This window comes from Anser brachyrhynchus, assembly GCF_964034855.1.
Source record: "Anser brachyrhynchus genome assembly, chromosome: 23".
NCBI classification, from domain to species: domain Eukaryota; kingdom Metazoa; phylum Chordata; class Aves; order Anseriformes; family Anatidae; genus Anser; species Anser brachyrhynchus.
The window spans coordinates 7,513,268-7,538,805 of NC_137716.1; the positions used below are offsets into that span (position 1 = coordinate 7,513,268).

The 25,538-nt window shown below is 57.7% G+C and overlaps 1 protein-coding gene across 8 annotated transcripts; it reads right to left on the reverse strand.

Moving 5' to 3' along the window:
- Positions 1-1,035: 1,035 nt before the first annotated feature.
- On the reverse strand, positions 1,036-24,656 carry LINGO3 (leucine rich repeat and Ig domain containing 3). 8 transcript variants are annotated; one of them, XM_080566425.1, is made up of 5 exons: positions 21,615-22,416; positions 21,341-21,414; positions 16,712-16,802; positions 11,324-11,427; positions 1,036-5,469 (listed from the first exon to the last, which is right to left on the reverse strand). In XM_080566425.1, exon 5 carries the CDS (start codon positions 5,433-5,435, stop codon positions 3,618-3,620), a length of 1,818 nt encoding a protein of 605 aa, XP_080422551.1. In that variant the 5' UTR covers positions 5,436-5,469; positions 11,324-11,427; positions 16,712-16,802; positions 21,341-21,414; positions 21,615-22,416; the 3' UTR covers positions 1,036-3,617. The 8 variants fall into 8 exon arrangements, 6 of the variants coding, with proteins under 6 accessions (XP_080422551.1, XP_080422554.1, XP_080422550.1 ...); XR_013941714.1 differs by lacking the exon at positions 1,036-5,469 and adding an exon at positions 5,477-11,224 and having other exon boundaries at positions 21,615-24,656; XM_080566428.1 differs by lacking the exon at positions 21,341-21,414.
- Positions 24,657-25,538: the final 882 nt, after the last annotated feature.

The window sequence follows — 25,538 nt, forward strand, 5'->3', positions numbered from 1 at the left end:
CCTCTTTTACGCCCCAGTGTGCTCCTGCCCTGCCCAGCTGCAGAGGCCAAGGGGCATTTTCCAACTGGCACTACTGCTGCTTTGTTGCTGGTTGCACCCTGGGAGCATCCCCGAATCTCCACAGGGTGCAGCGTTTTGGGGTGCAGGGGGAGGTAGCCATCCAGGGCTCGCTCTTCCAGCAGATGGAGGCATTGCTTTGCTTCACCACCCCACAAGCACCCAGTGCCTGTCCCAGTGACCATCCCAGTCCCACACTGAGGGGAGCCAGGGCTGTGGGGTGACCAAAGGAAAGACAGCCACCAAGCCTGGGAGCAGGGAAATGGGGTGTTTCTGGATATTTAGTAGTCTCTTCACATTGCACTACTGGGAACACAAGGACAGGTCTGCACCTGGGCAAGGCACACTGGGGACAGACAAGTGACTCATGGGGACAGCAGTGGCAGCTTGCGCAAGGGCAGAGATGGCCTTGTGCGGAGCCAGCGTGTCCCCTGGGGCCAATGGGATGGGGAAGGGGACCCCACGTATTCCTCAGAAGCAGAAATGTCCCCAGTTCCCCCCAGTGCTGCTGGCTCCAGCTCCTTAGCCCTGCCACAGCACCCACCTGTGCCTCAGTTTCCCCAGCCAGCAAACTGTGGTGCAGACCCCGGTGCCTGGATTCCAGCCTCATCGGAGGCATTTGGTGAAAACTAAAACTACGCCGTTAGGGTGTTCTGGTACTTCCACGCTGCCCCTGGGGATGCCAGCGGTGCTTGGGGATGCAAGCTGAGCCGGGGACTGTGCAGCAGAGGGAGCGGAGCTGTGGGATATGTGTGTGTGTGTGTGTGTGTGTGTGTGTGTGTGTGTGCGTGTGTGTGTGCACGTGCGTGCACTTGTGTCTATGGAGCCCTTTAACCTCCCCCCCCCCCCCCCCCCCAGTCCCCAGTTCCATGCAAGCAGGAGAGTGGGTGCAAGGCTTTGCACCCATCAGCTTCAGAGCATACTTATAAACACTCAATTAATAATTAATAACAGATTAATAGCAGTGGCAGCTTGTTAACACATGCACATTAATCATTTATTAGTTATTAATATGAACTTTAGTACCCTCTGAAAGTTGTTTTAGCATCATTTATTAAGGGTTTTACAGGGCTGGCAGTGGTGCTCACAGGTGATCGATGGGAAAGCCCAAAGCCCCCCACTCCTGACCCCGCCAGGGTCCTCACCCACTGCCCTAATCCCTTTGGCACCGTGTTTGCAGCTTTGCCCTGACCTCCATCCCTTTGTGAGTGCCCAGTCTGAGCAGACAGCTGTCCCGAATTGAGCTCCAGGTGCTTGGGGTCTGCCTGAACCCTTCTGCCTTGCTGGAGGCTGCGGCACGGATCCTGCATACGGTGTAGAAGGGACCAACTGTGCAGGTTGCTGTCTTACTGGAGGCACATGGGGAAGAAAAGGCAAAAAAACAAAAAGCAAACGAACAACAAAAAAAATCACAAAATCCTAGTTTAGTGTTTTTCTTTTCCTTTTTCCCCCGCAAATAAATTTCACACGCTCATGACATAGAAAACTGTGCAGGTCTGCACTGCCTGCACTGCCAGAACCTTCCTTTGCAAATGGTGGGAGGTTCTTGGAGGTTTTGCAAGGCTTTGTGCCTGACCCCTCCCACACACCCCCAAGGTAAATTAAATAAATAAACGAATAAATAAATAAATCAGACAGAGTGGGGTGACGCGGGTGGGACCCCTGACACGACACGGCATGCACAGCGCGGGGAGCGCAGGGGCACCTGCCATGCGACCTGTGGTGAGGATAATGGGGAGTGATGGGTGTCTCCCCAACCCTGTGATCCCCCCAGTGTGGGCAGGGGAAGGCACAGGAGCAGCCTGGGGAGCAGCCTGGGCCTGGATTGAACGAGGCTGGGCACTGTTTGGATGCTGTAGTCATCAGCTCCGCCATCCCCCTCCCTCTGAGGCCAAGCTGGGGGCCGGGGAGGCCAAATGTGCGCTGTGCCCATGGCACGATGGCAGAATGGGGTGCAGCGAGATGGGGTGCGGGGGATGACACAGTTGTGTCCCACAGAGCGAAGCTGTGGGGCCACAGCCCTGTCCCCTCCAGCCCCTGGCCCTTTGGGAGCTTGTGCCCAAAATTCATCCCTAAAAGGCCTGGGGGTGCCATAAGCCCTGCTAGGGCACACCGCTGGCTGCCCAGAGAGAGGGGACTTGCAGGAATGGGGACAGGAACAGCCCCTGTGTGAATACAGGGAGGAGGAAGGGGGCACAGCCCTTCCTGCAGCCCCCCCAAGGAGCTGGGGCTTCTGCTACTCTACTTAAAAGATACTTAAAAGGGGTGAAAAAGATAAAACCACCTGAAAGCTGCAACCTGCGCCCCAAGCATGGAGATGAGCTAGGGGTGGTGGTGGTGGGCTCTGCTGGGTCCCATCCAGGCTCTCTCTCCAGCTGCTCCTTCTTGCACCCAAAAAAAATACATCCCGAGGTAAAACAGGGGTGGAAGAGCCAGTGGGGCAAGGGACACAAAGCTGGGACTGTCCCTGTGGCAGCGAGCAGGGCGCAGAGCTCCTGTCCTGTAGAATTCAACTTTGCAAGCTAAAGAAAATGCCCTGCCTGCACCCAAAGCCGCCTTTTGCACCTGTCTGAGGACATCCCACCGTCAGCCCTGCAGCTGCCAACGGGACAACCCTGGATCAGGAGCAGAAACGTAGACACCACGTTGTACCTCAACCCTGGGAGCCCTGGAGCAGGACCCCAGCCCTCACCCCCATCCTGCTGCCTGGTGTCACTGTCTCTGCTCCCCGCCAGGTTGCCAGAGCTCGGTCTCAGCCTCACATCCCTGTCAAGGCCATGGCTGGAGAACGGCTTGGATGCATACAAAATGGGGCCTAGCCTTGCTGTGTGACTGCTCATTGTAATTTGAATGCCTGTGGCCTCATTATTTTTTTTCCCCATTTGTTTCCTGCTCACACTCCCCACCGCCTTGCATGGGGTAGGAGGGACGGGTGGTCATTATTGCTTGTGCAGGAGCATCCCCAGCACCCATTTTTGCAGCTGCCCCTTGCTGGAGCTGCCCAGGTGAAGGTCCCATGGCATGGCCTTGTCCTGGGGTCTGGCTGTGCCGGTGGGGGTGGGGGGGGGCTGGGAACACCCTGGTACGGCACCCCAGTCCTGCGTCGCACCGGAAGACTTTTCTTTTGGAAATTCATTTTAAAAAATTGTTGGAGAAAAAAAAAAGAGAACAACCATAAACAACACCAAGAAAGTTTTCCAGAAAGTCTCTTTAAAAAAAAAAAAAAAAAGGGAAAAGGGAAAAAAAAAGGAAGCAGTTTTTTTTTCTTTTTTTCCCAGGCCAAAATGCTGCTGATTTCATCAAGAAATGCATAGTTGGTAGCAAAAACATCAGCTACATCGGGAGCTGGGATGGCCACTGGGCAACTTGTGCCCTGTGGGGTCACCGTGGGGCTGGGACCATCTGGGTCCTTGATCCCAGACTCTGGGTACGTGCGGTGCTGGCCCTGCTGATGCCCCCGAGCAGCAAGGATGTCTCCGGTGCCCCCGCACCCCTGGCTCCATCCTGCTGTACCCGTGCCTGGGGCCAGGCGGCAGACAACATTTCTCCTCCGGAGAGGCTCAGATCATCTTCATGTTGAACTTCCTGGCTCCTCCTTGGCCCGTGGTGGTTGTGGGACCATCCACCTTCCGGAAGGAGTACTCCACCGAGAAGTTGTTCTTGTGCTGCCCCCGGCCCCGGCTCCACACGAAGAGGAGCAGGAAGCAGAAGAGGACCACGCCAAGGAAGGTGATGCAGCCCATGGCTGTGGAGACCAGGATGGTCTTGAGATCCAGCGTAAACTTCAGGAAGACCTGGGTGTCATTGTGGTAGGTGTCGTTGAACTCGCTGAGGTACAAAGTCCGGTTGGCGTAGGGGGAGCCATCGGCCAGGTGCCCCTTGACCGTCAGGGTGGCGAAGTAGGTGTCGTTGCCCCCTGCGTTGCTGGCGATGCAGATGTAGGTGCCGCTGTCCTGCACCTGGGCAAAGCGGATCTCCAGGGTGCCCCCCGGCAGCACGGTTGCCCGCCCTGTGCTGCGCGTGGTGATCATGCGGTGCTGGGGGGACACCCAGACGATGGAGGGGTCCGGCTCCCCATCTGCCCGGCACAGGAAGGATACAGACTGGCCTTCGCGGGCCGTGACGTGCTGCAGCTTTCGATCCCTGATCTTGGGCTTCTGGCAGGTGAAGTACTCGAAGAGCACAGAGTCGGGGAAGTCACGCAGGGCGTTGCCCTGGATTTCGGGTGGTGTGGAGCACATGGGCTGCTGCCCGTCGAAGTTGAGCGTCTTCCGTCGCTGCAGGATCCAGAGGAGGCGGCAGTCGCAGGCCAGGGGGTTCCTGTCCACCCGCAGTGTCTCCAGCGTGTTGACGGAGTGGAAGGTGCTCTCCTCCAGCGTGGAGAGAAAGTTGCTGGAAAGGTTGAGCAGCCGGATTTGTCGCAGGCCGGAGAAGGCCTGCGGCTCCACAGACACCAAGAGAGCGCCCACAATGTGGAGCTCCTGGAGCCGGATGAGGTCTTTAAAGGAGCCCTTCAGCACAGTGCTAATGGGGTTGTAGGACAGGTTCAGGTACCGGAGGTATACCAGGTTCCTCAAGGCAGCGGTGGGCACGGCTGTGATGTTGGTGTAGGTGATGGAGAGTGAGGTGAGGTTCAGGCCCTGGAAGCTGGTGGGGGAGATGTCTTCCAGCAGCGGCCAGTTGTCAATCTCCAGCTGCAGGAGGTTGTAGAGCTTCTTGAAGTTTTGGTCCTCCAGCGCGGAGATGCTGAGGTGCCGGAGCCGCAGCACCTCCAGGTTCTGGAGGTAGGAGAGCGACTCGGCCGAGATGGAGGTCAGGTTGCACTTCTCGATGGTCAGCTGCTCCAGGCCGAGCAACCCTGAGAAGGCTCGCTGGGAGATGTACACCAAGTCATTATCACCCACCTCCAGGCTCTTCAGGTTTCGCAGGTCCTGGAACATGTAGTCCAGCAGGATGACAAGCTTGTTCTCGCTGATGTCCAGCAGGGTGAGGTTGGTCAGCTTGGTGAAGACCCCCGGGGGGATGAGCTTGAGCTGGTTCCCCCGCAGCCGCAAGGTCTGCAGGTTGAACAGGTTGCTGAAGGCGCCCGGCTCCACATTGGTGATGATGTTCTCGCTGAAGTCCAGCTCCTCCAGCAAGGGGTACGGGGAGAGGTCCCCTGGGTTCAGACAGCGGATGCGGTTCTTGTTGAGCTCCAGGATCTTGGTCTCAGTGGGGATGCCTTCAGGGATGGTGGTGAGCCGCTTGCGGTGACACACCACTGACTTGATCTGCGGGGCACACTCACAGCGAGCAGGGCAAGCTGCCACCCGTGGGGGGCTCAGGAGGACCAGGTGGAGGATCAGGACCGGGAGCCAACATGTCATGGTGTAGAGCATGGTCTTACGGGCTTTCTACCATTCTCCCATGCGCCTGGAAGGGAAATAGAGACGTGATGTCAGCAGCAAATCCTATCAAGATCACCAGTCTGTGGGCTACAACCAGAAAATACCTCCATTGGAGCGCCCCAAACCATGGTCCATGGCCTTGACAAGGTCCCAGCCCCATAGGGAATCCCACAGACCTCTGCTTGTGGCCTGGGGACCATGCCTTATGCAAACACCAGCATGCAGCCAAGGTGGGACACCACGTCCTCCTTGCTCCCTGTGGTGGCAGCGGAGGGTTCTTGCCTGGGGTCCCGCCCTGCTGTGGCCGTTTGGCCTCAGTCCCACGGGATGGAGGATGCTTGGAGCCTCATGCAGGAGCTGGTCCTCCTGTCTCTGTCCCCCTGCTCTGTTCTCCAGAGTGGGCTGGGGGAGGCTGCAGGCTGAATCTTGGCAGATGACGGATTACCGCTGATCTGCTGCTTGCGATGCACCGGCCGCAGCTCAGCCGCTGCTGCCCTCCTTTCAGATGGATTAGGACCTCATCACCCATTTCCCTTTTCACTGCTTTCCCCTTCCCTGCTCTCTTTTCCCTCCTTTGCCCCAAATCTGCCACAGACACATCCCAGCATTGGTGCAAAGCTCATCAGCCATCTCTCCTGAACCAAGCGCTGTCATTAACCTAATTAAACGGCAGGGCTGCTCGGTTGGAGTGCTGTAGGCTGGTTCTGGGCTGCTACATGAGCCAGCCTCGGGGTGCACAGGGGGCTTCCCAACCCTCCTTATGCCCACAGCATGGGGAAGGATGCCATCTCCGTGGATAATTTCCAGCTCTGATCCTATTATACAATCTGAGCAATTCGCCGGCAATAAACCCATTGCTCAATGCAATTTAGGAGCCGCAGGAGATTATCTTTTAAAGACTTATTTTTGCGTGTCTTAATTTTGTCACACTTCCCTGTCTCTCCAAGCCAGTAGGGAAAGTATCACCATCATCCTCACAGCCGCAGGCGGCTGGGAGGGGATTAATGTGGGGCTGGGTGATGCCGAGCGGGGTTCCCTTGTGGGGTGGGATTGCAGAGCAATCTGTCTCTGCTGCCGTCCCCACATCCCAGCCATGCATCCCTGCAGCTTTCGGGAGGCATGCGGAGCTGGTGCCATGACCACGCGCTCGTGCCTTGACTTTATCCTTTCGGTCCAAGTGGCTCCACTCCTCCCTGACCCTTGCACCTGCACAGGCGCTCACTCCCTGCCCTTGCTGGGCTGCATGGGAAGGATGCACCCAGACACAACCTGCAGGAAAAGTCACTATCATTTATTAATAGCTCGTTACTGCGATACTGCCACGTTCTCCGGGGCTTGCCTTGCCACTAGGGAGTAAGGCCAATTAAGACTCAACTCAAAGGCCTAGATAGAGGCTCCCCTTTGCATTTAATTTGTTTTTAAAAATAACACGCCTGCTGCTCACCAGGCTGGGGAGTGGAGCCAGGGAAGCCCAGGCTCAGCACGGCGCAGGCACTGCTGCAGGGCAGGGCCGGAAAGGCCGGGCAGAGGAGCAAAGGTGGGCAGAGGGTGGGGAGGTGGAAAGGCTGCTGCCAGCCTTCAAGAGCACTTGCTCCTCAGCCCCCAGGTCTCTCCTTCTCTGAATAAAGACCAGAAAAGAAGCTGGGCTTGACATTTCTAGGTTCCCCTGCTTTGACATGCAAGTACAAACACTTCAGCCAAAGCAACGTCTTGTTTTACTCTCGCATCTACTCGCAGAATTCAAAATGGTCCTGCTGGGGCTGTCCTCAGAAACTGCTGCTTGAGGCCAGGCACACGATATTCCCCGCTGGGCTCTGGGAGGGCAGCAGCACCCGGCAGCACCCAGGGGAGTCACCAGCCCTATGTCTAGCAGCACCCACAGCGCAGTCACTGCAGGACCCCCCTGCAGGATGGATGCACATGGGGCAGGATGCAGTGCTGGGGCCAGTGGGCACTTTGGGCAGGCTCGTCCCCCAAAACACTGATGCTGCAGAGAAGAACGACAGTGTTGGGACTGCGCTGTGTCCTTAATCACACGCCCAGGAGGCCCCGTGTGATTTCCTGGTGCTGGAGGCTGGAGAATCTGTGCACGTGCAGGGGAAAAGCTGTGATGTGATGGGAGCCTGGAGCCCCAGAGCGAGCCTCCTGCCCTCCCGCAGCTTCGGCACGGTGCCTGCAGACCCTCCCTGCTGCCAGCTTCAGTCCCTCCACATGGACCTCAAGCCTTATACTCCAACCACCCCCCATCCTTCCACCAGTCCCCTGCTCCCAGAGGGGCCCTCTGTCCAATTTGGGCTGCAGAAACAGTGCAGCTGATGCTGGGGAGTGCAGGAGGGGAAATCAGAGCTGAGATATGAGGAGGCAGAGAACTTGGGGGTCATGGGAGGCCAGCGGTCTCCCTGCACGTTGTTCTGACGAGGCTCTAGTGATCAGGCAATTAGCAAAGCAAGAATGAGAATAATCCAGCTGAAACAGACAGGAGGAGAGAGCTGGGTGTAGAAAGCAAGAAAATCAATCACCAGACCCAGTGGAGAATTACCTAACGGAGTTATTCCTAATCCCATCAGAGTCTGGCTGGGAAACCAACTCTCCCGGCTCTGCGCTCCGGCGCACGCGGACAGTTTTTCTAGGTCACTTCATTTCCAGGCGCTGCTCGCCTGCCCAGCACAGAGCTGGCTGCTGCATCACTTGTGGTGGGCACCAGGGCCCCATCCTGCCTGTGCCAGCCCCGTCCTGAGCAGCCGCAGCTGAAGGAGCCAGTAAACACCCCAGAGCTGGGCTGGGGACAGCGGGAAGAGCCTGGTGATGCCCAGCTCATGGGATTGGGATCCACCAGAGGCTGCTCAGACATCAGATCTTTTTGACAACGTGCAGAAATAGGGCGAGAAAACATGGGAGGAGAGATGTCTGCAAGAAGACATGCTCCTTGTGGGTCACTGCAGAAAATACCCCAAAGCACAGCTTACAGGGGCCGCTGGAAAACCACAAGACCCTTATTTAGATGGGAGTGATTTTGGTGACTAGCAGCTGCTGCATCTTATGGCTCCCCCCCTGCTCAATGGCCTCAAGTCTCAGGGCTGGCCAAGGCAATGCTGGAGCAGCTAGGCTGCCCAAACCTCCGGCAGGGCCAGGATTTACCCTTTCTGCCCAGCAAAACCCACGGCTGATGTCTTCCTGGAGCTGCCTTCCCCCTGTGCTCCCACCCAAGTCCTCCACAGCCACAGGACTTGCCGCTTCCCTCCCACATGGAAACTCCCAGCCCTCGTAACTGCTGTGAGGACCCAGAACTGAGGATTCCCGAATGAGCCGCAATGCCAAGGAGACAACCCGAAAGAAGCCACCGCTTATTTTTAGAGACAACCTTATGATCGTCAAGCACGTGGCTTAAGCAATACTCTGCAGGCAGCCACAGATTGGCCACAATCTGCTCTTCTTCTTGATAGACATCATGTCTGAATCTCTATCTCCACAAGATGCTCCCCAGAGAGAAGACATTCAGAGACGACCACAGAGTACAACATTTCCGAAAGGTCACTGCTGCGGGTACCGGGGAACGGAGCACAGCAGCCACGCAGCACTGCGGGGCCCAGCGGAGGTGGTTGGTATGCCCCCAGCATCTTCATTTCTTTCCCGAGGAGAGTGACTCTGGCTGCAGGCAGTGACAGTGGTGGCCCCGGCAGCGACCCCAGGGTTATTTTTGGAGGATGCCCAGCACATTTTTGCTGTGTAATGAGAACTTGGCATTTGCAGAAGCCTTTTACCATCTCAGGTGATAGCAAACGCATCCTGACAGCTCGTGTACCTGGGGCTTTCCATGGTTATTCCCCCAAAACTACACCATGTGCCCACCGCAGCCAGCGTGGCATGCTCAGCTGGAGCCCCATGGAAGGGACGGAGGGAGCTCGCCAGACCCCGGCCAAGCAGGGCATCCTGAGGCTGCGCTGAGGCCAGTGACAGGGACACCCCACTGCCACCAGGTAGGGAGCACCCACCTCCTGCAGACACAGCACCCAAACAGCACCCAAGCACCCAAACCAACATGCTACCTTGCCACACGCCCTCCCAGGGAGGGGACCTTCCCTCTAAGGCAGGCAGCTCCATGATAAATGAAATACAGGGGCAGGATGATTAATAACCACATAGGAACAGCATACGCTGTAATTATCCACCTTTCAGAGTGCTGATTAATGGCACTGCTCGGGGGTGTTTGGACTCCCCCACATTCACCCTAGCCGGGTGTGGGGTCCAGCCTGGCCCCACTCCTGAGGATATTGTGGCAGCCCGAGCGTGTGCTGCTGCCCACAGGCTCTGCCCCAGCCTCCCCGAGGGAATTGGCACCCGAGGGAAAGGTCCTGGCACAGGGTCCCTGGGATGCTGCGAGCCCCGGGCAGGGTGGATGGGGCTGGCTGCCCCCCCACCCCATAGCCCCCCATGGGCACCGTGTGTTGGGAGGGAGCCGCATCATTGCTGAGGCTCTAATCGGACTGGATGGCTGGATTCGTGCGCAGGATGAACAGACTGACAGGGCAGCCTGACAGACAGATGTCCGCTCCGAGGACAGGGTGGAGAGGCAGCCATGGGTGGAAAACAGCCTGAGCCCAGAAGGATCGCTCTGCTCTCCATGGAAAAACAAGCAGGCAGGCACGGAGGGGTGGCAGCTGCCGATGCAAAGCTTCCGACCTCCTGGAAAACCCCGCTCGGGGCAGAAATCCCCGGCAAGGGGCGCAGGGAGCAGCAGCCACAGACTGCTTTCCCTCCGCCTTTCAGCTCTGCTCAGCGTCAGTCCAGGGCTGAATGCCTTTTTTAAGACCTGTCTACAGCTGCTGCATTTGAAATGTTATTGCCATCCCAATTACGATCATGGGAGCAGCGAGCAAAGAAAGCAAAATGCCGTTACAGGGTGAAATAACGCTTGACATTGCAATCTATACCCTCATCTTGCCAGGCAGGGGGAAGATCAAACCAGCTGCACTTTATTAAGTTCTTGGCTGGGGAGGGGGACAGGGGACCTTGTCCCAGCCCTGCCAGAGCCTTGTGGAGAGCAGCTCCCAAATCCACCCTAATCTGGGCAGCAAAGCCTCTGGCAGGCACCTGCCACCATCCGCCTCTGGATGGATGCAGCATACTAGGGAAGGAAGCGGTATAAATTTGCATTTCTGGGGGAAAGCACAGGATATGTCCCTGCACCCAGGAGCTGCCCAGCCTGGGGGCTCCAGCTGCGCCACCCCGACGGCTCCTCCGGCCTGGAAGCTGCAGTAAGCGGGGACATTTGGAACACGAGATGCTGGCGTTGGTCCCCAGATCTGCAGCTTCAGGGCATCAGCTGCAGCTGTGGGACTGTGAAAGCATCTCTGTTCCCATCTGCAGCCCCAAAGAGGCTCCTGAAAGCCAGAGCTCTCTGTGGTGGGGAGGCTGGGGGAATCCAGTCCCCAGAGCTCTGCCTGCACCTCCCAACCCAGGACTATGGGGGCTGAGCTGGTGAGCTCCTGAGCCCTTGTCCCTCTCTCCATGAAGCCCATCCAGACATCCAAGCTCCAGCCACAACTCCAAAAATGCCTTTCTTCAAGCCATGAGTGGCACTGGGGACCCTGCAGCTGCCTGTGCAGCAATCCAGAGCCCTTGCCAGCACTCAGCATCCCTGCGAGCCCCAAGCCCAGTGCTACGCCTTCCCTCCAGTCGCTTCTTGCTCATTTTGGGGCGGCAGCAATGGGCAGAGCTTTCTCTGCCATTACATGGAGCAAACATCGAGGCCTCAATGTGGTGGCACCGAGCACTTAGAGCTGAGGAGAGGAGCAGGGAATTAATGCCCTGTAGCAGGACGGCCACGAGAACCCTGGGCACGGCCCCCCCAGCCGGACCCCCCGGTGCCCCTCACTCACCGTTCTGCAGGTCCGGGGCTGTGCCGACATCTGTCTGTGCTGCGGTGTGCGAGGCCGGGGAGGTTTACATGGCAAAGTGTCGGGCACGGCCACCCTCCGCTCCTCTGGGTAAAACAGCACAAGGAGGAGAGCATAAATCCCCTCCCCACAGTGGCCAGAACCCCACATAAATGCCCCGAAGGCCATGGATACAGAGCACAGGCACATCCCAGACAGGGGAAGCAGCCTTAGCCTTGCTCCACCCCGATGTATGATCTGGTCATTGCACCTCCCCTAATTAAATGTATTTATATAATCACATATAAATCACCCTTTTACAAACAGGACAGTTTCCGAGCGGCCAGCTCTGGGGTGCAGCAGGGAGGATGCACAATGCTCCCTGCATGTGGGGACCTCAGCCTATGGCACCTCTGCAGTGCTGCTGCCAGCAGCTGCCCAGGAGTCCCCTTTTGAGGGAGATTTGAGCCAAACTTACAAGCAAAAACCCCCGTCCTGGGTCCCTGCCTCTCGGGGTGCAGAGAAGTGTTTCCAGCTCCAACGGCTGACATGGGACACTGACCTCCGAACAAATGCCTTGCTACAGCTTTGCCTGCATAAAGTTTAATTTGCCTCTATCAAATTAAGAGGGGATTTAAGGGCTCCCTTTTGGGGGAAACATAGCTTCTTCTGGTTAACAGATCACAAACGGCCCCAGACTTCAGGTCTGATTTGACTGCACCCGCAGGGACGCTGCCTTTACAGCCCAGCTGCCACTTCGCCCTCCCACGAGAACCCAGGATGTAGAGGAAAAGAGCAGAGAAACGAGGGGGTGGCCAGACCCAGTCACACACAGCTCGAACCCACAAGTGCTCCTGGGGACATCCCCGATGGCACTGGGAGATGAGCCCAGGACAGCGGCTGGTGCCTGCGAGGCAGGGCTGTCCTCTGCATCTCCCTGGTGCCTCCTGCGAGCCCCAACTCCACCTGGACACTGCTCATGGACAGACAAAACACCTCTTTTGGGATCCCCGAAAGACCGAGCACACAGCATGCCAGAAAACCGAAAATCACTCCAGGAAAGCATTGCTACCATTGAGCAGAAGACACGGCCACCTCCTGGAGCCAGCTGTGAGCTGGTGAGTGCCGTGGTGTGAGATGCTGCTCAGGGATGGTCCCGGCTCACCCCTGTTCCACCTTTGCCTAGCTGTCCCCCGGGAGGACGAGCGCCCATGTTTCCAGCTGCCATAAGACAACGCTATCCCAGTTACACGCTTGCAGCTCCCCTCATCCTCCCCCACTTTTCCTTTTGGCACTCAGCGGCACGGACGCACCTGCATAAAATTAAACCTGTGCTTTGCACAAGGCTCCGGTGGGGATGCATGCCTCGAGAGCAGCTAGCAAGAAAGGAGCAGCACTAAAAAAATCCCCCATTAGCAATAACAGCAAGGAGCACCCCCTGCTCCGAGATGTGCCCCAGCATGAGCAGGGGGGTGCAGGGGCTGGCAGCACTCCCACACCTTCGCTGCAGCCCAGAGGAGGGGCTCAATCATTCAACCCCCAGCTAGCGAATGCCCAGGGGCATCAGGTGGGCAGCAGCCAGTGCCTAAAATAAAGGCAAGAGCTCTCCAAATGACCTAGGGAGACCCTGCCCTGCCCTCAGCGCCAGCAGGTGGACGTTTGCAGCACCAACGCCGTGATGATGCAACTCAGCGAGGATTTTGTTGAGCGAATTAATCCATCTTATGTGATTCGAGGGATTATAACCTCCCGAAGTGTGGATGCACAGAGAGCTGTTTCTGCTACACGTTGCTGGCAGCTGCGGAGCAGGTGGGGCTCCTGTAATGCCGAAGTAATGTGATAATTGGGAGGGAAGCTGCCTTCATTCTGCATTGTCGCAACGCGCGAGGCATTTCCGCGCAGAAGTGAAGCACGGCGACAGAGCAGCTCGGCTCGCTGCTCCTGAGAGCCAGCCCTCTGGCAACTGGGGTTGATAAGGCAAATCCTGAAAAGAGTTCCAGCAAGTTGGACGTGCCCCTGTATTTATTGCAATCCTGCTGAAACCAAATTGCCGCGAACCCGGCAGCGACCAAACCCTGCTCAGCAGCCGGCTCTCCCCAGCCGCCTCTGCTCTCCTTGCACGGCTTTGCCTCCAGCCCTGCACCGGCGCGGATGTGGCCCCTACACTCGCATTAGAAAAAGCAACCGGGCTTGGCTTAATAAACCCCCACCTTCGTTAGGCGAGCCTCTCGTTCCCACACATCTGAGAGATTAGGGTCTCAACTGATGTTCTTGGCATTTATTTTTGGTAACTCTTACGTCACTTAGCAACCTCCGGTTCAGGTTACTTCAGTTTTTTGTCTGCCAATCCATTTTAATCCCTGTGAAATGGGACCCACGAGCACGCTGCTGAGGTGGCCTAAAAGTGTCCTCTGTCTCCCACGCACCCGCAGCTCCTGGCCTCTCATTGCCATCCACCCTGGGTCTCGTCCTGCTGCCCAGCCCGAGGCAGGAGCGCACAGGGGCACACAGAAGCACATAGGAACGTTCAGAAGTGTGCGGGAGCACACAGACAGAGCCTGCAGCGCACAAACCTGCAGCAAACACCACCAGGCAGCAGGCCCGGAGCCCTCGGGGTGCTGCAGGAGCCCCGTCCTCCTCCTCCAGGCACGACCCCGCTCACCAGGCCCCGCTGCCCCACAGCACTGCAGCCAGGACCACAAAGCACATTGCAGCAAGCCAAAGACTTTCCTCATTAGTGTAATTAATGTCAGAGTTCCCAGCTGGCCAAGCTTCTGGCTGACCTTTACTTCAAGAGATGCGAACAACAAAAACGACTCAACACGGGGGCGACGTTGCGGGCTGCTCATTTGAAAGCATCAGTGAAATTGTCTTAGTGACGTGCCCCCAAAAGAGGAGCCTGCTGCAAAAGTAAAATGGGATAATTTGGAAAACCACCGCGGGGAGGAGGAAAAAAAAAACCTCTGCTCCATCCATCCAAAGAAGTAGCCTGGCCGGCGCCCAGCATTTGCTCATGGGCTTGGGGTGATGGGAGGGAGAGAACCGAAGAGGTGGGAAGTGGAGGGAGAGCAGCGCGGTTCTGAGTTTTGGGACGGGGGCATATCGTCATGCTGGAGCCAGCCCCGGGGACGGTGGCGGTGCTGCAGGAGCAAAGCGCAGCATCCCGGGGACGGCTCTGCCACGTCCTTACCTCATGGGCCGCAAGAAGCCACAAGCCAGCAAGAAGACGAATACAAACTCCTGTCGGATCACGACTCCATCATGATCACCGCAACAAACAACCTGGGCCTGGGTTTCCAGAGGTTGCCAGATGTTTGTGTGAGGCCAAGACAGAGCCAGGGGGACCCAGCCCCAGCAGCGTGCACTCCCCTGGCCCCGAGCATCCCTCCGCTGCACAACCCCACGAGCAGACCCGAGGCGACATCCCCACAGTGCTGCGTGTACAGGAGCTGGGATTAATGAAGACAGGATGGTTCTGTCTTTTTTTTTTTTTTTCTCTTCCTCCTTTTGTCACACTTGGTTAATACTCCTGCTTCTGGAAAAAGGTCACAATTTAGATCTCATTTATGTCACTTCATCTGTGGTTTACAATTGCGGGGTCCTGCTCGTTTTGCCGCCCTAATTAGAGTTCAGTTACTGGGGTCCTGATCTACCTCTCCACGCTGCTGTGATGGAAGGGAGAAGAGGTGGAGGTCCTGGCTGTGCAGCCCTGACAGGGCTGCCTGTGAGGAGATGCCCCGTGAAAAGCTGACCCGAGGCCGGCCTCTTCCCTCCGGCAGCACGGAGGGAACCAGATGGACTTTCCTTCCAATGCCATTTAAGTGGAAAAATACAAAATATTGTTCATTCTGGCTCTGTCGAAGGGTTGGCATCCAGGTGGCCAGAGCAGGGGGAAAGGCAGAGCAGGTGACTGGTGGGCGAAAGAGGGCGTCAGAGCCGGCTGTCCACGCTTCTGGATCTGGCCCCGCAGGCGCAGGGATGCAAACGGGACAGCAAGGTGTGGAGACACACATGGCCACAGGGAACAAGAAGCTGAGCAGCTACGTCCCCACGCACCACAGGCATTCGTGGGTCTGTCCCTTTACCAAGCACCACGTCCAGCACCTCAGCATGATGTCCCCCTTGTCCTGCCTGGGGGCTGGTAAGGGGTGTCCACATTTCGGTGATAGGCTCAGTGCTCAGGCTCACACGGGCCCCGCGCAGAGGGATGGGGACAATATTTGTTTCAAGTGTTCTTACATTCCCTTCCTATTAATTTTTTTCCCTCCTTCTCATGAACCATCTTTATTCTTCCCTATCCCCCTCTAGCAATGGTATCTGAGAGAAGTTACGAATTTTTAATAGAAGGGGGTGGCACGCAGAGGGAGATCCTAAGGCAGAGATAAAAACCAGCAATCTATTAAAATAAACCCCATCATCGTGAAACCTCATCTTAGGGAAAAATCAAACCTGGGAGGGAAACGCGTGAGGGACCATGGGCAGGAATCAAAGCACCACGACCATGCAGAGCCACAGCCAGCAAGGAAATGGAGCCGTGGAGCAGGGATGCGCTGCCCACAGCCCACCGCTACCTGCCCAATGTGCCCAGCATCCTGCCACGGGAGCACCAGGATTTCCTTCTCTCAGAGGATGTTTCTAAGCTGTGCACGGCTGGGTGCAAGCATCAGCTCCCACTCAGGGCTGTGATCCCCTTGTGCCAAAGGGACAAGGAGGCTGCAGGGTGTACGAGGATGCTGCGGGGTACAAGGATGCCCAGCTCACCTCCCCGCAGCGCCTCCCTGTCACACGGCTGAACCTAAATATAGCCCCCCTTTTCTTTTCTTGTAGACACAACCAGTGCTCCGGGTGAAAGTCCTTTCCCATGAACTCACTGTTGCTTAATAAAGCACAAACCCTCCGAGACCTTGATACTGGGATCTGTCATTTTAATTCTCAGCAACACTTGTCCCTCTCCCCAACGGTATGCGGCCGCTGCTATTTTGGCTGACACACTGGGAGCTGAACAAGGAGCTCCGGCACTACATGCCTGAACTGTTAAGACCTAAGCAAAAGAGAATAGATGTGGCTTAAAAAAAAGAAAAAGAAAAAATAAATACAACATAGGATGGAAAGAACCCCAGGTGCAAAGACTCTCACCACAGTTTGGATGCAGCAGATGAGTCCCAGTGCGCCTGCATTTGTGGATGCTGAGGGCATGGCACAGAAGGACAGGGCTGACAGGCACAGGGGCCTGCACATCACAGCCAAGCTCATGGGGGCATGAAAAACTCCAGGGGATGAAGGCTGGCAGGACACGAGAGCCCTGGGTAGAGCCAGTTCAGGAAAGAGGAGGGATGAAAACCCAGCATCATGGGGAGAGCCCGCTCCTGGCACCAAACCAGGGGTTCCTACCTGCAGGGTTTTGCTGGCTGAGCCCTTCCCATCACTCGCATCCTGACTGCTCCACTGCACTGGTGTGAGCATGCTCCTTTTTGTCATTTTCCTGTTTTCAGTTAACAAGAGGGAAAAATCAGTCCCTGGCCAGGGCTGGGAGCAGCCAGGGAGGACTCTGAGCTCTGACGGAGGGTCCATTTCCCCAACAGGTTGCAGAAACCTGCTCCAATGCCCACACCATCCCTGGCCCCATGTCCTGGTCTGCCCAAAATCCACCTCTAAAATCCTGCAGCGTGCTGCAAGCCTGGGTTTCCCAGGGCCAGCCCAGAGGGCCCAAAGCAACATGACTTAAAGCAAAAGAACCCGAAGCAGGAGGAACCAGCCCATGCCATTGCTGATGGCTACCCAGTGCCCACTACCAACAGCCAAGCTGTGTTCCTGCATCCCCTCACCACGTCCCTGTATCACATCCCCAGCCCTGCAGCCTCCCATGCACTGCAGCCCGTGCCCAAACTGGCCGCACGTACGAGCCAAGTGCCGGCTCCGTCCTTCCAAAGGTGCCACGGGGCCGCCGCGTCTCTCACCAGCTGGCGTGCCCGAGGTGCTGCAGCTTTCCTGGGGCTGTGCTGGCAGCCCCAGGAGCCAGCCCTCACTGCAGGTAAACCCTACATAAATACTTTGAAAATAGCCTCCCGATAACGCCCAGAGCCCAGTCGATGTTCCTACCACAGCTGGTGAGACAGCAGCTCTCGTCATCTTTTCCAAATGCTCTCGTGGGTTTTATTGCTTTACTTCATCTCTACTCAAATCTCTGCTCGGAACATTTCTGCCCTCGCCTGTTCGTTTTGGTGTTTTTCCAGGACTCACAAAGCGGCCCCTCGGGCTCAAGCAGCACCTGTGCATCGGGGCTGGTGCAGGTCTTTTGGCAGTGCCTTTCACCTCCACTCTGCAGCCCCTGCTCAGGGATGGCAAAGACGCTGCTTGCCCCCTACGCCCTTCTCAGAGAATTAAATCATCGCTTTGCAGCTGAAGACAGACACAGACATGCAGCAGGACGTGGGCTGTGAGAGCGTATGAAATCACAAAGCAAGACCTCCAGAGTACATCCACGTATGGACAGGGAAACTGAGGCACAGAGCACATTATATGTATTTTTCTTGCATACCACCCATACAGTGGGAGTAAACACAGTGTGGAACAAGCTCAAGGATGGCCTTGCTCAGCCCCACTGCCCCTTCACTCAGCGAGGCAGGATTTGGAGCTCGGGGAGATGCTGCTGGTGATGGTGCCCGCCTGGGCTGCCCACGCCACGGTGAGCTGACGGCGCGGGAATTACCGCTGCCCACACAAAACACATCCATCCATGTGCTTCACGTTCCTGGCGTTATTTCCAGGGCTATGGCAACGGTTTGCTCCCGTCCCAGGGATGCAAATGCAGCAGCGACACAGCTCATGTTTGCCGGAGGAGCCCAGCTCCTCCGGTACCAGGCTGCAGCCCCATGTCCTGCCCCGCTGAGTGGAGGCGCAGGGGCAAAATGCAGCCAGCCAACAACCAGAAGTTGAAAAGGCTCCATCGCCTCCAACGGCAGCGCTTTCAAGCCTCTAAATGCCAAGTGCAAAGACACCCAGGCGCTCTAGTCCTTCCGTACAATCAGGCTCCAAATTAAATGCTTAATTCAGGCCTGAAATGCTGTTTGGAGGGGAGAGCGCGGTGATGAGGCTAGGACCCTGGAGCAATAGATGCATTAGCAAGTGGTGCAAACCTTGACACTGCTAACAGAAGTAGACATTGCTGAGCTCCATACATAAAGCAGAAGGAAGCCCACAGCCCCGCTAGCTCCAGCAGGGCATCAGCAGACGCACGCCCTGCAAGAAGGGACAAGATAGCAGCAGTGGTGCGGGACCCCCGTGCCCATGGCCATGCCGGGGACGTGGCTGGACCCTACTGCCACAGGTCCCTCGCCCACCCTGGCACGTGAACCTACCTTCTACCCTGGGCCATCAGCAGGGAACAGCCCCAGGGGGGGAAAGATAACTCAGGGCTTTTCTCTCTTCCTCCAGCTCACTATTCCCAGAATAAAAGCAAAATCTGCTGATGTTGAAGCCGAAAAATAACTCTCGCTTGAAGCTGCTTCGCCTCCCGTTTCCCTGAGCTGGTGGGAAGACGACTGCTCCCTACGCTCAAGTTGCTCCTCTTGTGCTGGAGAGCATCGCCCCTCAGCTCAGCTGTGCCGAGGATATCCCATGCAAACCACAGTTTTACAACCTCTGAAACCCACATGAAACCTGGGGGATCGGGAGCCACCTCTCCCACCTCTGCCATCCCTCCAGCAAGCAGCTGTGCCTCTGCTCCCTCCTCTCCTGCTTTAATAAGCACCAAAGAAACGTCGATGATAAATAAATTAGCTCAAATTAAACAAGATCAATCACAGGCTGTCAAACTAGCAGCTCCCTATCAGATCTTTGATTTTTCTCCTGTTTAAAGCACATGTTCCACGTCTCTTGCCATGCCCCTGAACATCCCTTTCTCCATCTGGCAGTGCAAGGGATGCTGAAGCAGAGCTTTGGGGTGCAGAGCCCTGAGCCCCCCCATGGCCAATGGGGCTGTAAGGCAAAACCCCCCCCTGCTGGTATCACCCCCCGCTGGTCACGGTGGTCAAATGGGCTCAGCGGGGGCAGAGCTGGGTGGTGCAGCACTTTGTGCGTGGGTTGTCGCAGGGTTCACCGCCTGCACTTCTGCATTTTCAAGGCCAGCAGCAGGATCTGCCCCTGGCAGACACACACAGACACATGCCCCTGGCAGACACACACAGATACATTGCAGTGAGCGGCCCTTTGGCTTGCTGGGAGCTGCTGGGCCATTCTGCTTTTACAGTTGACTTTTTAAAAAATTCCTGGTGATTTGATCGCAAGAGACATTTGGAGGAACTTTCCCTCTCTGGATACAGCCTTCCTCATGGCGTGGCCCCTGGAGCTGGGGAAGGCAGCGCCCGCCGGGGCGGTTTGCTCCTCACACCTGCAGGCAGCACGTCCCCAGCTGGGAACTGGGCACAAAGCCGAGCAGCACATGGGAGCTCCTGGGAGGGCCTGGGCTGGTCCTCGCCAGGCCCCCGAGCATCCCCAGCCCATCCCCAGCCCCTCTTTGCTCCAAAGATTCAGGTGTGGATCCACACGCCGATACGCTCTGGCTATATTTTGCAGTGGCTCTGCCTGCTTCTGTTATCCTCTCTCCTCATGTTATCCTCTCTCCTCCTGTTTGCTCTTTTCCTTCCCCAAAACCCATCTCCGGTTCAGGCTGGGCATGAATTTAAGGAGCAGCTGTTCTTCTGCAATCACTCCCTTGTGCGAACGCTGTGGGAATTAGAGCACCTTTTGTCAGGTTTTAGCTCAATCCACTTTGTGAGTGGATTAGGAAACTGGCACAAGAGTACTCTGGGTCTAGAGCAGGAAGAGGCAGGCTGCTATTCTGGAACACGATAGGAGCCGCGTATGCTGTGACTGCTGCCTGCTCCATTTCCCTGAGAAACACAACCCCGGTAACACTCGCGTTTAAATCAACCCTGGGATTTTTGACAGGAGAATCCACCTAGCCCTAAAATCGAGGATGCTGAGAGCGGAGACAGGCAGGGCCCTGGGGTGGCAAGGAGGACGTGGGGGGAAGACAGGAGCAGCGGGAGGTGGGGACGACCCTTCCTTAGGCCGGGAGGTCTGCTGAGGTCTGCCAGGGAAAGGCTGAGGGGGGCTGCGAGCGGCTCCCGCCAGCCCTGGCAGCGGGGAGGCTGCAGGGACCGGAGCCTCAGGAGCGCAGGGGCCGAGGGCAGAGGCTGGAGGGAGGCACGTTCCGGCTGGAGGCTGCCAGCGGCACCTGCAGCTCTCCGCGCATCCGAGGGCATTCAAACCACCGCACCCAAGCGACCCCCCCCCCCCCAACCCGCCGACCCGCTCCGTGCCGAGCCCTCTCCCCCCGCCACCTACGGGGGGGGCCTCGCAGCCCCGAAGGGACCCGGGGTGGGGTTGGGGGCAGAGGCGGGCACCGGCCGGGAGGACCCCGGGGGATGCGCGGCCGCCCCCGGTACCCACGTGCGGCTCCCCGCGGGGCTCTGCCTGCCCCGGCACGGCTCGGCTCGCCCCCCCCCGAGCCCCCCGGTACCCGCACTCACCGCTCGGCTCCGCTTCCCCGGCTGCCCATGGCGCGGGAGCGGCGGCGCGGGCAGAGCCGCAGCCCCGGGGGCGGCGCGGCGCTGGAGGCAGCGGAGGCTCCGGCCGGACCCCGGCCCGGCCCCGGCGCGTCCCCAGGGGGCGGCGCTCGGCTCCTCTCCCCCCACCCCTGCCCGCGGCGCGGAGCCGCCCCCCGAGCCCCCCGCCGGGCCGGGCCGCCCCGGGAGCGCGGGGTAGGGGGGGGATAAGGGGGGATAACGGGATGGCAGCGGGGAGGGGGGGATGCGCGGCCCCCGGTTGTGCTGCGAAAACGCAGGGGCGAGAGCGGGGTGCACGCCCCTTTGGCAGGGCAAGGAGGGGTGCGGGTCCCCCCCCAGCCCCACATCTGCCTGGGTTCCCCCCCCTTCCCCAGGAGCCCCCCAGTGCCCGCCCCCCAACCCCAACTTTACACCCTCCCCCCGCCCTTCGTCACCCCGCCTGGGTGCCCACCTCGTTGTCTCCCTCTCCGCACTGGAGGCTTCATCCACACGGGTGATTGCGAACCAACGAGGCCATTTCCCCCCCTATCCAACAAGAAAACTGGGGTGAACAGGGGGTAGATGGCTCCAGGAAGGAGCACAGGACCCCCACATTCACAGCCCTGCGTTGGGCTCTGCCATCCCTTGCAGCAGTGCCGAGCTCATGGACAGCCCTGGTAGAGCCGGGAAGATGCTCAGCTCTGCACCCCACCAGCACCCGCATCCCGTGTGGGGACAGCACTCACCATCAGCCATTCCTCCCCCAAGCTCCTCGGTTGCTCCTCTCCAATCCCACTAAAGCCTCCCACAAGTGGGGATGGTTTGGTTAATTAGGCTTTGGGGATGACAGAGGCCAGTTGCCTCCTCGGGGCTGGTTTCCTTCCAGCGCAGAATCGCGGTTGCTCTATATCCATCGATGCTTGGTCCAGGCTGCTCCTTTCTGGCCCCGGTGCTTAGGGAGCATGACTGCTGAAATGCAGAGCCCTGTGCCCTTGATGTGTTGCGTGACAGTGGACAAGCATCACCTGAGCTCTTCAGTTACATTTTTCTGCATCTGACAGTGGTTTTCAGGCAGGGTTTGGCAGCACATCCTCCATTTTACGGGTGGGGAAACTGAGGGACAGACACCAGGGTTAAGGAGCAAGGCACAGATCTCAAACCCAGGCTGATTTAGTGTTGTGGGCTCCCTTGTCAGATGTTCTTGCCTGAATTTGCTCCTTTTGTGCAGGGTGCTGCCAGGAGAAATGCCAACAGCTCTCCTAGCTTGGGTGTTTTATCAGTGCCACTTGCAACTTCCACCCTTCTTGCTGTGCTGCAGCCCAGCGCTTCTGCTGATGGAGATTACTAGCTGCCTCCTACTGCTCATTTGCTCTGGGATGGGGATTTATAATTTCATTGCAGACACAGGCATCTCAGACTTTCCCATTTGAGTTTCATCCCCAGCCTCATCACTGGATCTGCAGTTAAAACCAGCAGATTTACACAGGTGCAAAGGCATCTCGTTGCTGTTTTAAATGATAACAATTGATGTGCCTAATAAAAGGTGAAAAATCCAAGCATGAGAAATGCACCTGTTTTAGTTGGAGATGCATTTGTAAGAGGCTGGTGTGGAGGGTGTGGGCGGCTCTGGAGCAACCCACATTTCATTTCACTTCCCCAGGCTGAAAAGGTGATTCTGGCTAATTTGAACCTACTCATTAAGCCACTGTTTCAAAAACACAGAGTCAATTAAACCACCTTCCCCCCGCACTTGCTCTCTGGGCCTGCCTTACTCTTATTCAAGGGATGGGAGGAATTGCAGCATCCGCGTGGTGGGGAACAAGCACTGAGCTGGTTTTGGCTGATGGAGGCGGCTGCCCTACTGCTGCCGGGTGGGGGGGACGCTTGGCACGTGTGACCCCGAGAGCAGAGGGGCCCACAGATGTCAGCACCAGCCAGGCCAGGGGGGAGTCCCCGGGGCAATGCAGGGGGTGAGCAGGGCTCAGGGAGGGTCTCTTTTCAGAGGTTCTGTTCTGAGCCAGCGCTGGGAGCAGCTTGACAAGTTATAGTGCTTTCTGGGTCATTTTCACACAGACTCAGCAAAATGATTAAAATTAAAAACAAATAATAAAAAGAGAGAGAGGCAGAAAAAAGTCACAGCTGCTCTAGCACACACTCAAAATCCCGAAGAGCTTTTGGCTGAAAAGTGCTAAAGAAAAAAAAAAAGCAATAAGCAGAAGTAATCTGCCTTTTGCTGCACTTTGCTCTCCTGCTGAGGAGCGGAGCAGCTTTCCCAATGGAGCCAGGGCCTCTCCCTGCCCGCTGCTGCCCCTTGGCAGCCCCAGCCCCATCGGGTGAGCTGGTCCCCTGCCAGCCCAGATGCAGCAAGCGGCACTGCCAGCTCTGGTGACAGCCAGGGATTTTTTTCCCCCCCCTTAGGGATGCAGTGGGAGCCACGTACTGTCTATGGGCTCTTGGTGGTCATTAATTGTGCCTAATGAAACCTCGAGGAACTCACAGAAGGAGCTGCGATCCCCACGGCTGGTACAGCAGATTCTGTTGGACCCCGCAGAACTCGGGGTGTAGGGGGGGGAGAGTTCATTGGGATCCCCTTTGGCGCTGGGGGAGGGAAGGCTGGAGCCATGCGAGGGAGCACCCGGGGGGAGCATCCCCAGGGCATGGCCCCTGCACCAGGACAGGGCAGCGGCAGCCAAAGCCCTGGCCATGGGGACCGGGGACAGCAGCGGCCCCAGGACTTGTCCCACCAGGGCGGGCAATGCCTGGCTGAACCCTGCCCCATCCGTGCCCCAGTGCCCTTCCCTGGGAGCCCAGTTGCTGTTGGGGGGCACAGAAGGGGGTTAATCCCCAGCCCCCGGATTGCTGGTCGCCTGCTTTGCAGGGACGCAATCGTGAGTGGAGAGTGACACCGCATGGCCGGAGGCAGCAAGGCCCTGGGTGCCCTGGGGACACCAGCCCGTGGTTGTCCCCTTCTCGGGCTGGGAGGACGGGAGGAGCATCATGGAGCATCCCCTCCGTGTGGGCCGGGCACAGATGAGCAGGATGGGACCCTGCAGCACCCAGCTGCGAGATGCCATGGGCTCGCTCCAGCCAGCACCCCAAGCACAGAGGCACCTGTACCCATCGGTGCAGGGCTGGGGGTTGCACCCCAAAATGGAGCCTCCCCCCACTGCATGGTGCCCATGCTCCTGGATTTGGGGAGCACAGGACAGGGACAATGCCACCACCAGCGCCACCCCATCGCAGACTGCAAGCAGTGTCCATGACCTCTGCTGCATGGAGCTGCTGGCATTCCCTGTACAGAGCCCGGCTCCATGCAGCTCTGCCCTGACCCCATTGTTTCTGTGGCTTTGATCTGCTTCAGAGCATGAACCCCTGGGGGAAGACATCTCACCTTGTATTTACCTACAAAGCACCGGGCAGACATACCTGCTCCGCAAACACAGCAAGAGCTGATGACTAATCCTCGTTACTTTTAATAAATATTTGGTAACTAAAATAAAAGTTTCTTTCACCAAACACCTGCTGTTCTGAGCTGTCCCCAGCAGCAGCACGGTCAGGCAAATGGTCTTAATCCCCACAGAAAGGAGAAGGGACCTTTCCCCCTCCAGCTGTTGTGGCTTTGTGTGACAGCGAAGAGGGACGGAGCGATCTGGTGCCTGGCTCTCTGCCGGCCGTGTTAGGGCCCCTGGACATCAAGCACTCAGATGTCCCTCCGGGCAGCCAGCCAGCCTAAGGTGACAAAAGGAGGATTCCCCCCATTCCCTTTATTTAGGGCCTTGTCCCAGTTCTTGCAGAACCGCTGAGCACTGGTGCCAGCTGCCTCTGGCAGGAGCTCTGTGTGCTCAATGTCCCTCAGAGCCAGCGCGCCCGTCGCCCTAGCCCAGGAGGGATGACGCACGTCGGGGCCGTGCCCCTGCTACCACCCGGTGCCATGGCCCCATTGCAGGGACATCGCTTCTGTAGCCGCTCACTTTGTGAGTGCAGGAGCCTGCACAGGACCTTGGCCCCATTGCTGCCAGCACCTAAGCTTGAGGCCACTGATTTACACTGCTGCAGGGAGACTGGTGCTGCCTAGCTCGTTGCTCATCCCTGCAGCCAAGGGGTGTCTGTTTGCCGTGCAAATGCAGGGAGGTGCTTCAGGCACCAGGACAAATTAATAGGAGAAATTGCTGCCAGCAGATGTGCCCTGGTTCCTCCTTCCTGCTGTAACCTCAGCTCTGACTGACGATGGGGCTCGGAGCAGCCTGGAGTGGTGGGGTCAGGGCAGTGACACTGTGGGGCTCGGGCTGCCTGGGGTGGAGAATCCCCAGGAGCTGCCCCATGCAAGGAACATCAGCCTCTGAAATCCAGCTCTGAGCACAGACAGCCACCGCAGCCTCTTCCCCAAACCCGTCTTGCCCTGCCAACAAACCCAAATTGCACCTTGCTCCAGCAGCTGTGCCCTCAGCAGCTCCCCACTGGGTGCTCGGCGCTGTAGTTATTCTGCACCAGAGCGAACGTCCCTTCCCGAAGCACCAGCCACGGCTTGGTAACAGCAGCAATAACACTCATAAGCCCTACACCTGCCCCAGGGGAACTGGGGCTCAGGAGGAGCAGCAGCTCCTCCGGGAATGCCAAGGGGTGAGTGAGATGGCTCCAAATCTCTGCCCTGGGGCTGGGCAGTGCCACAT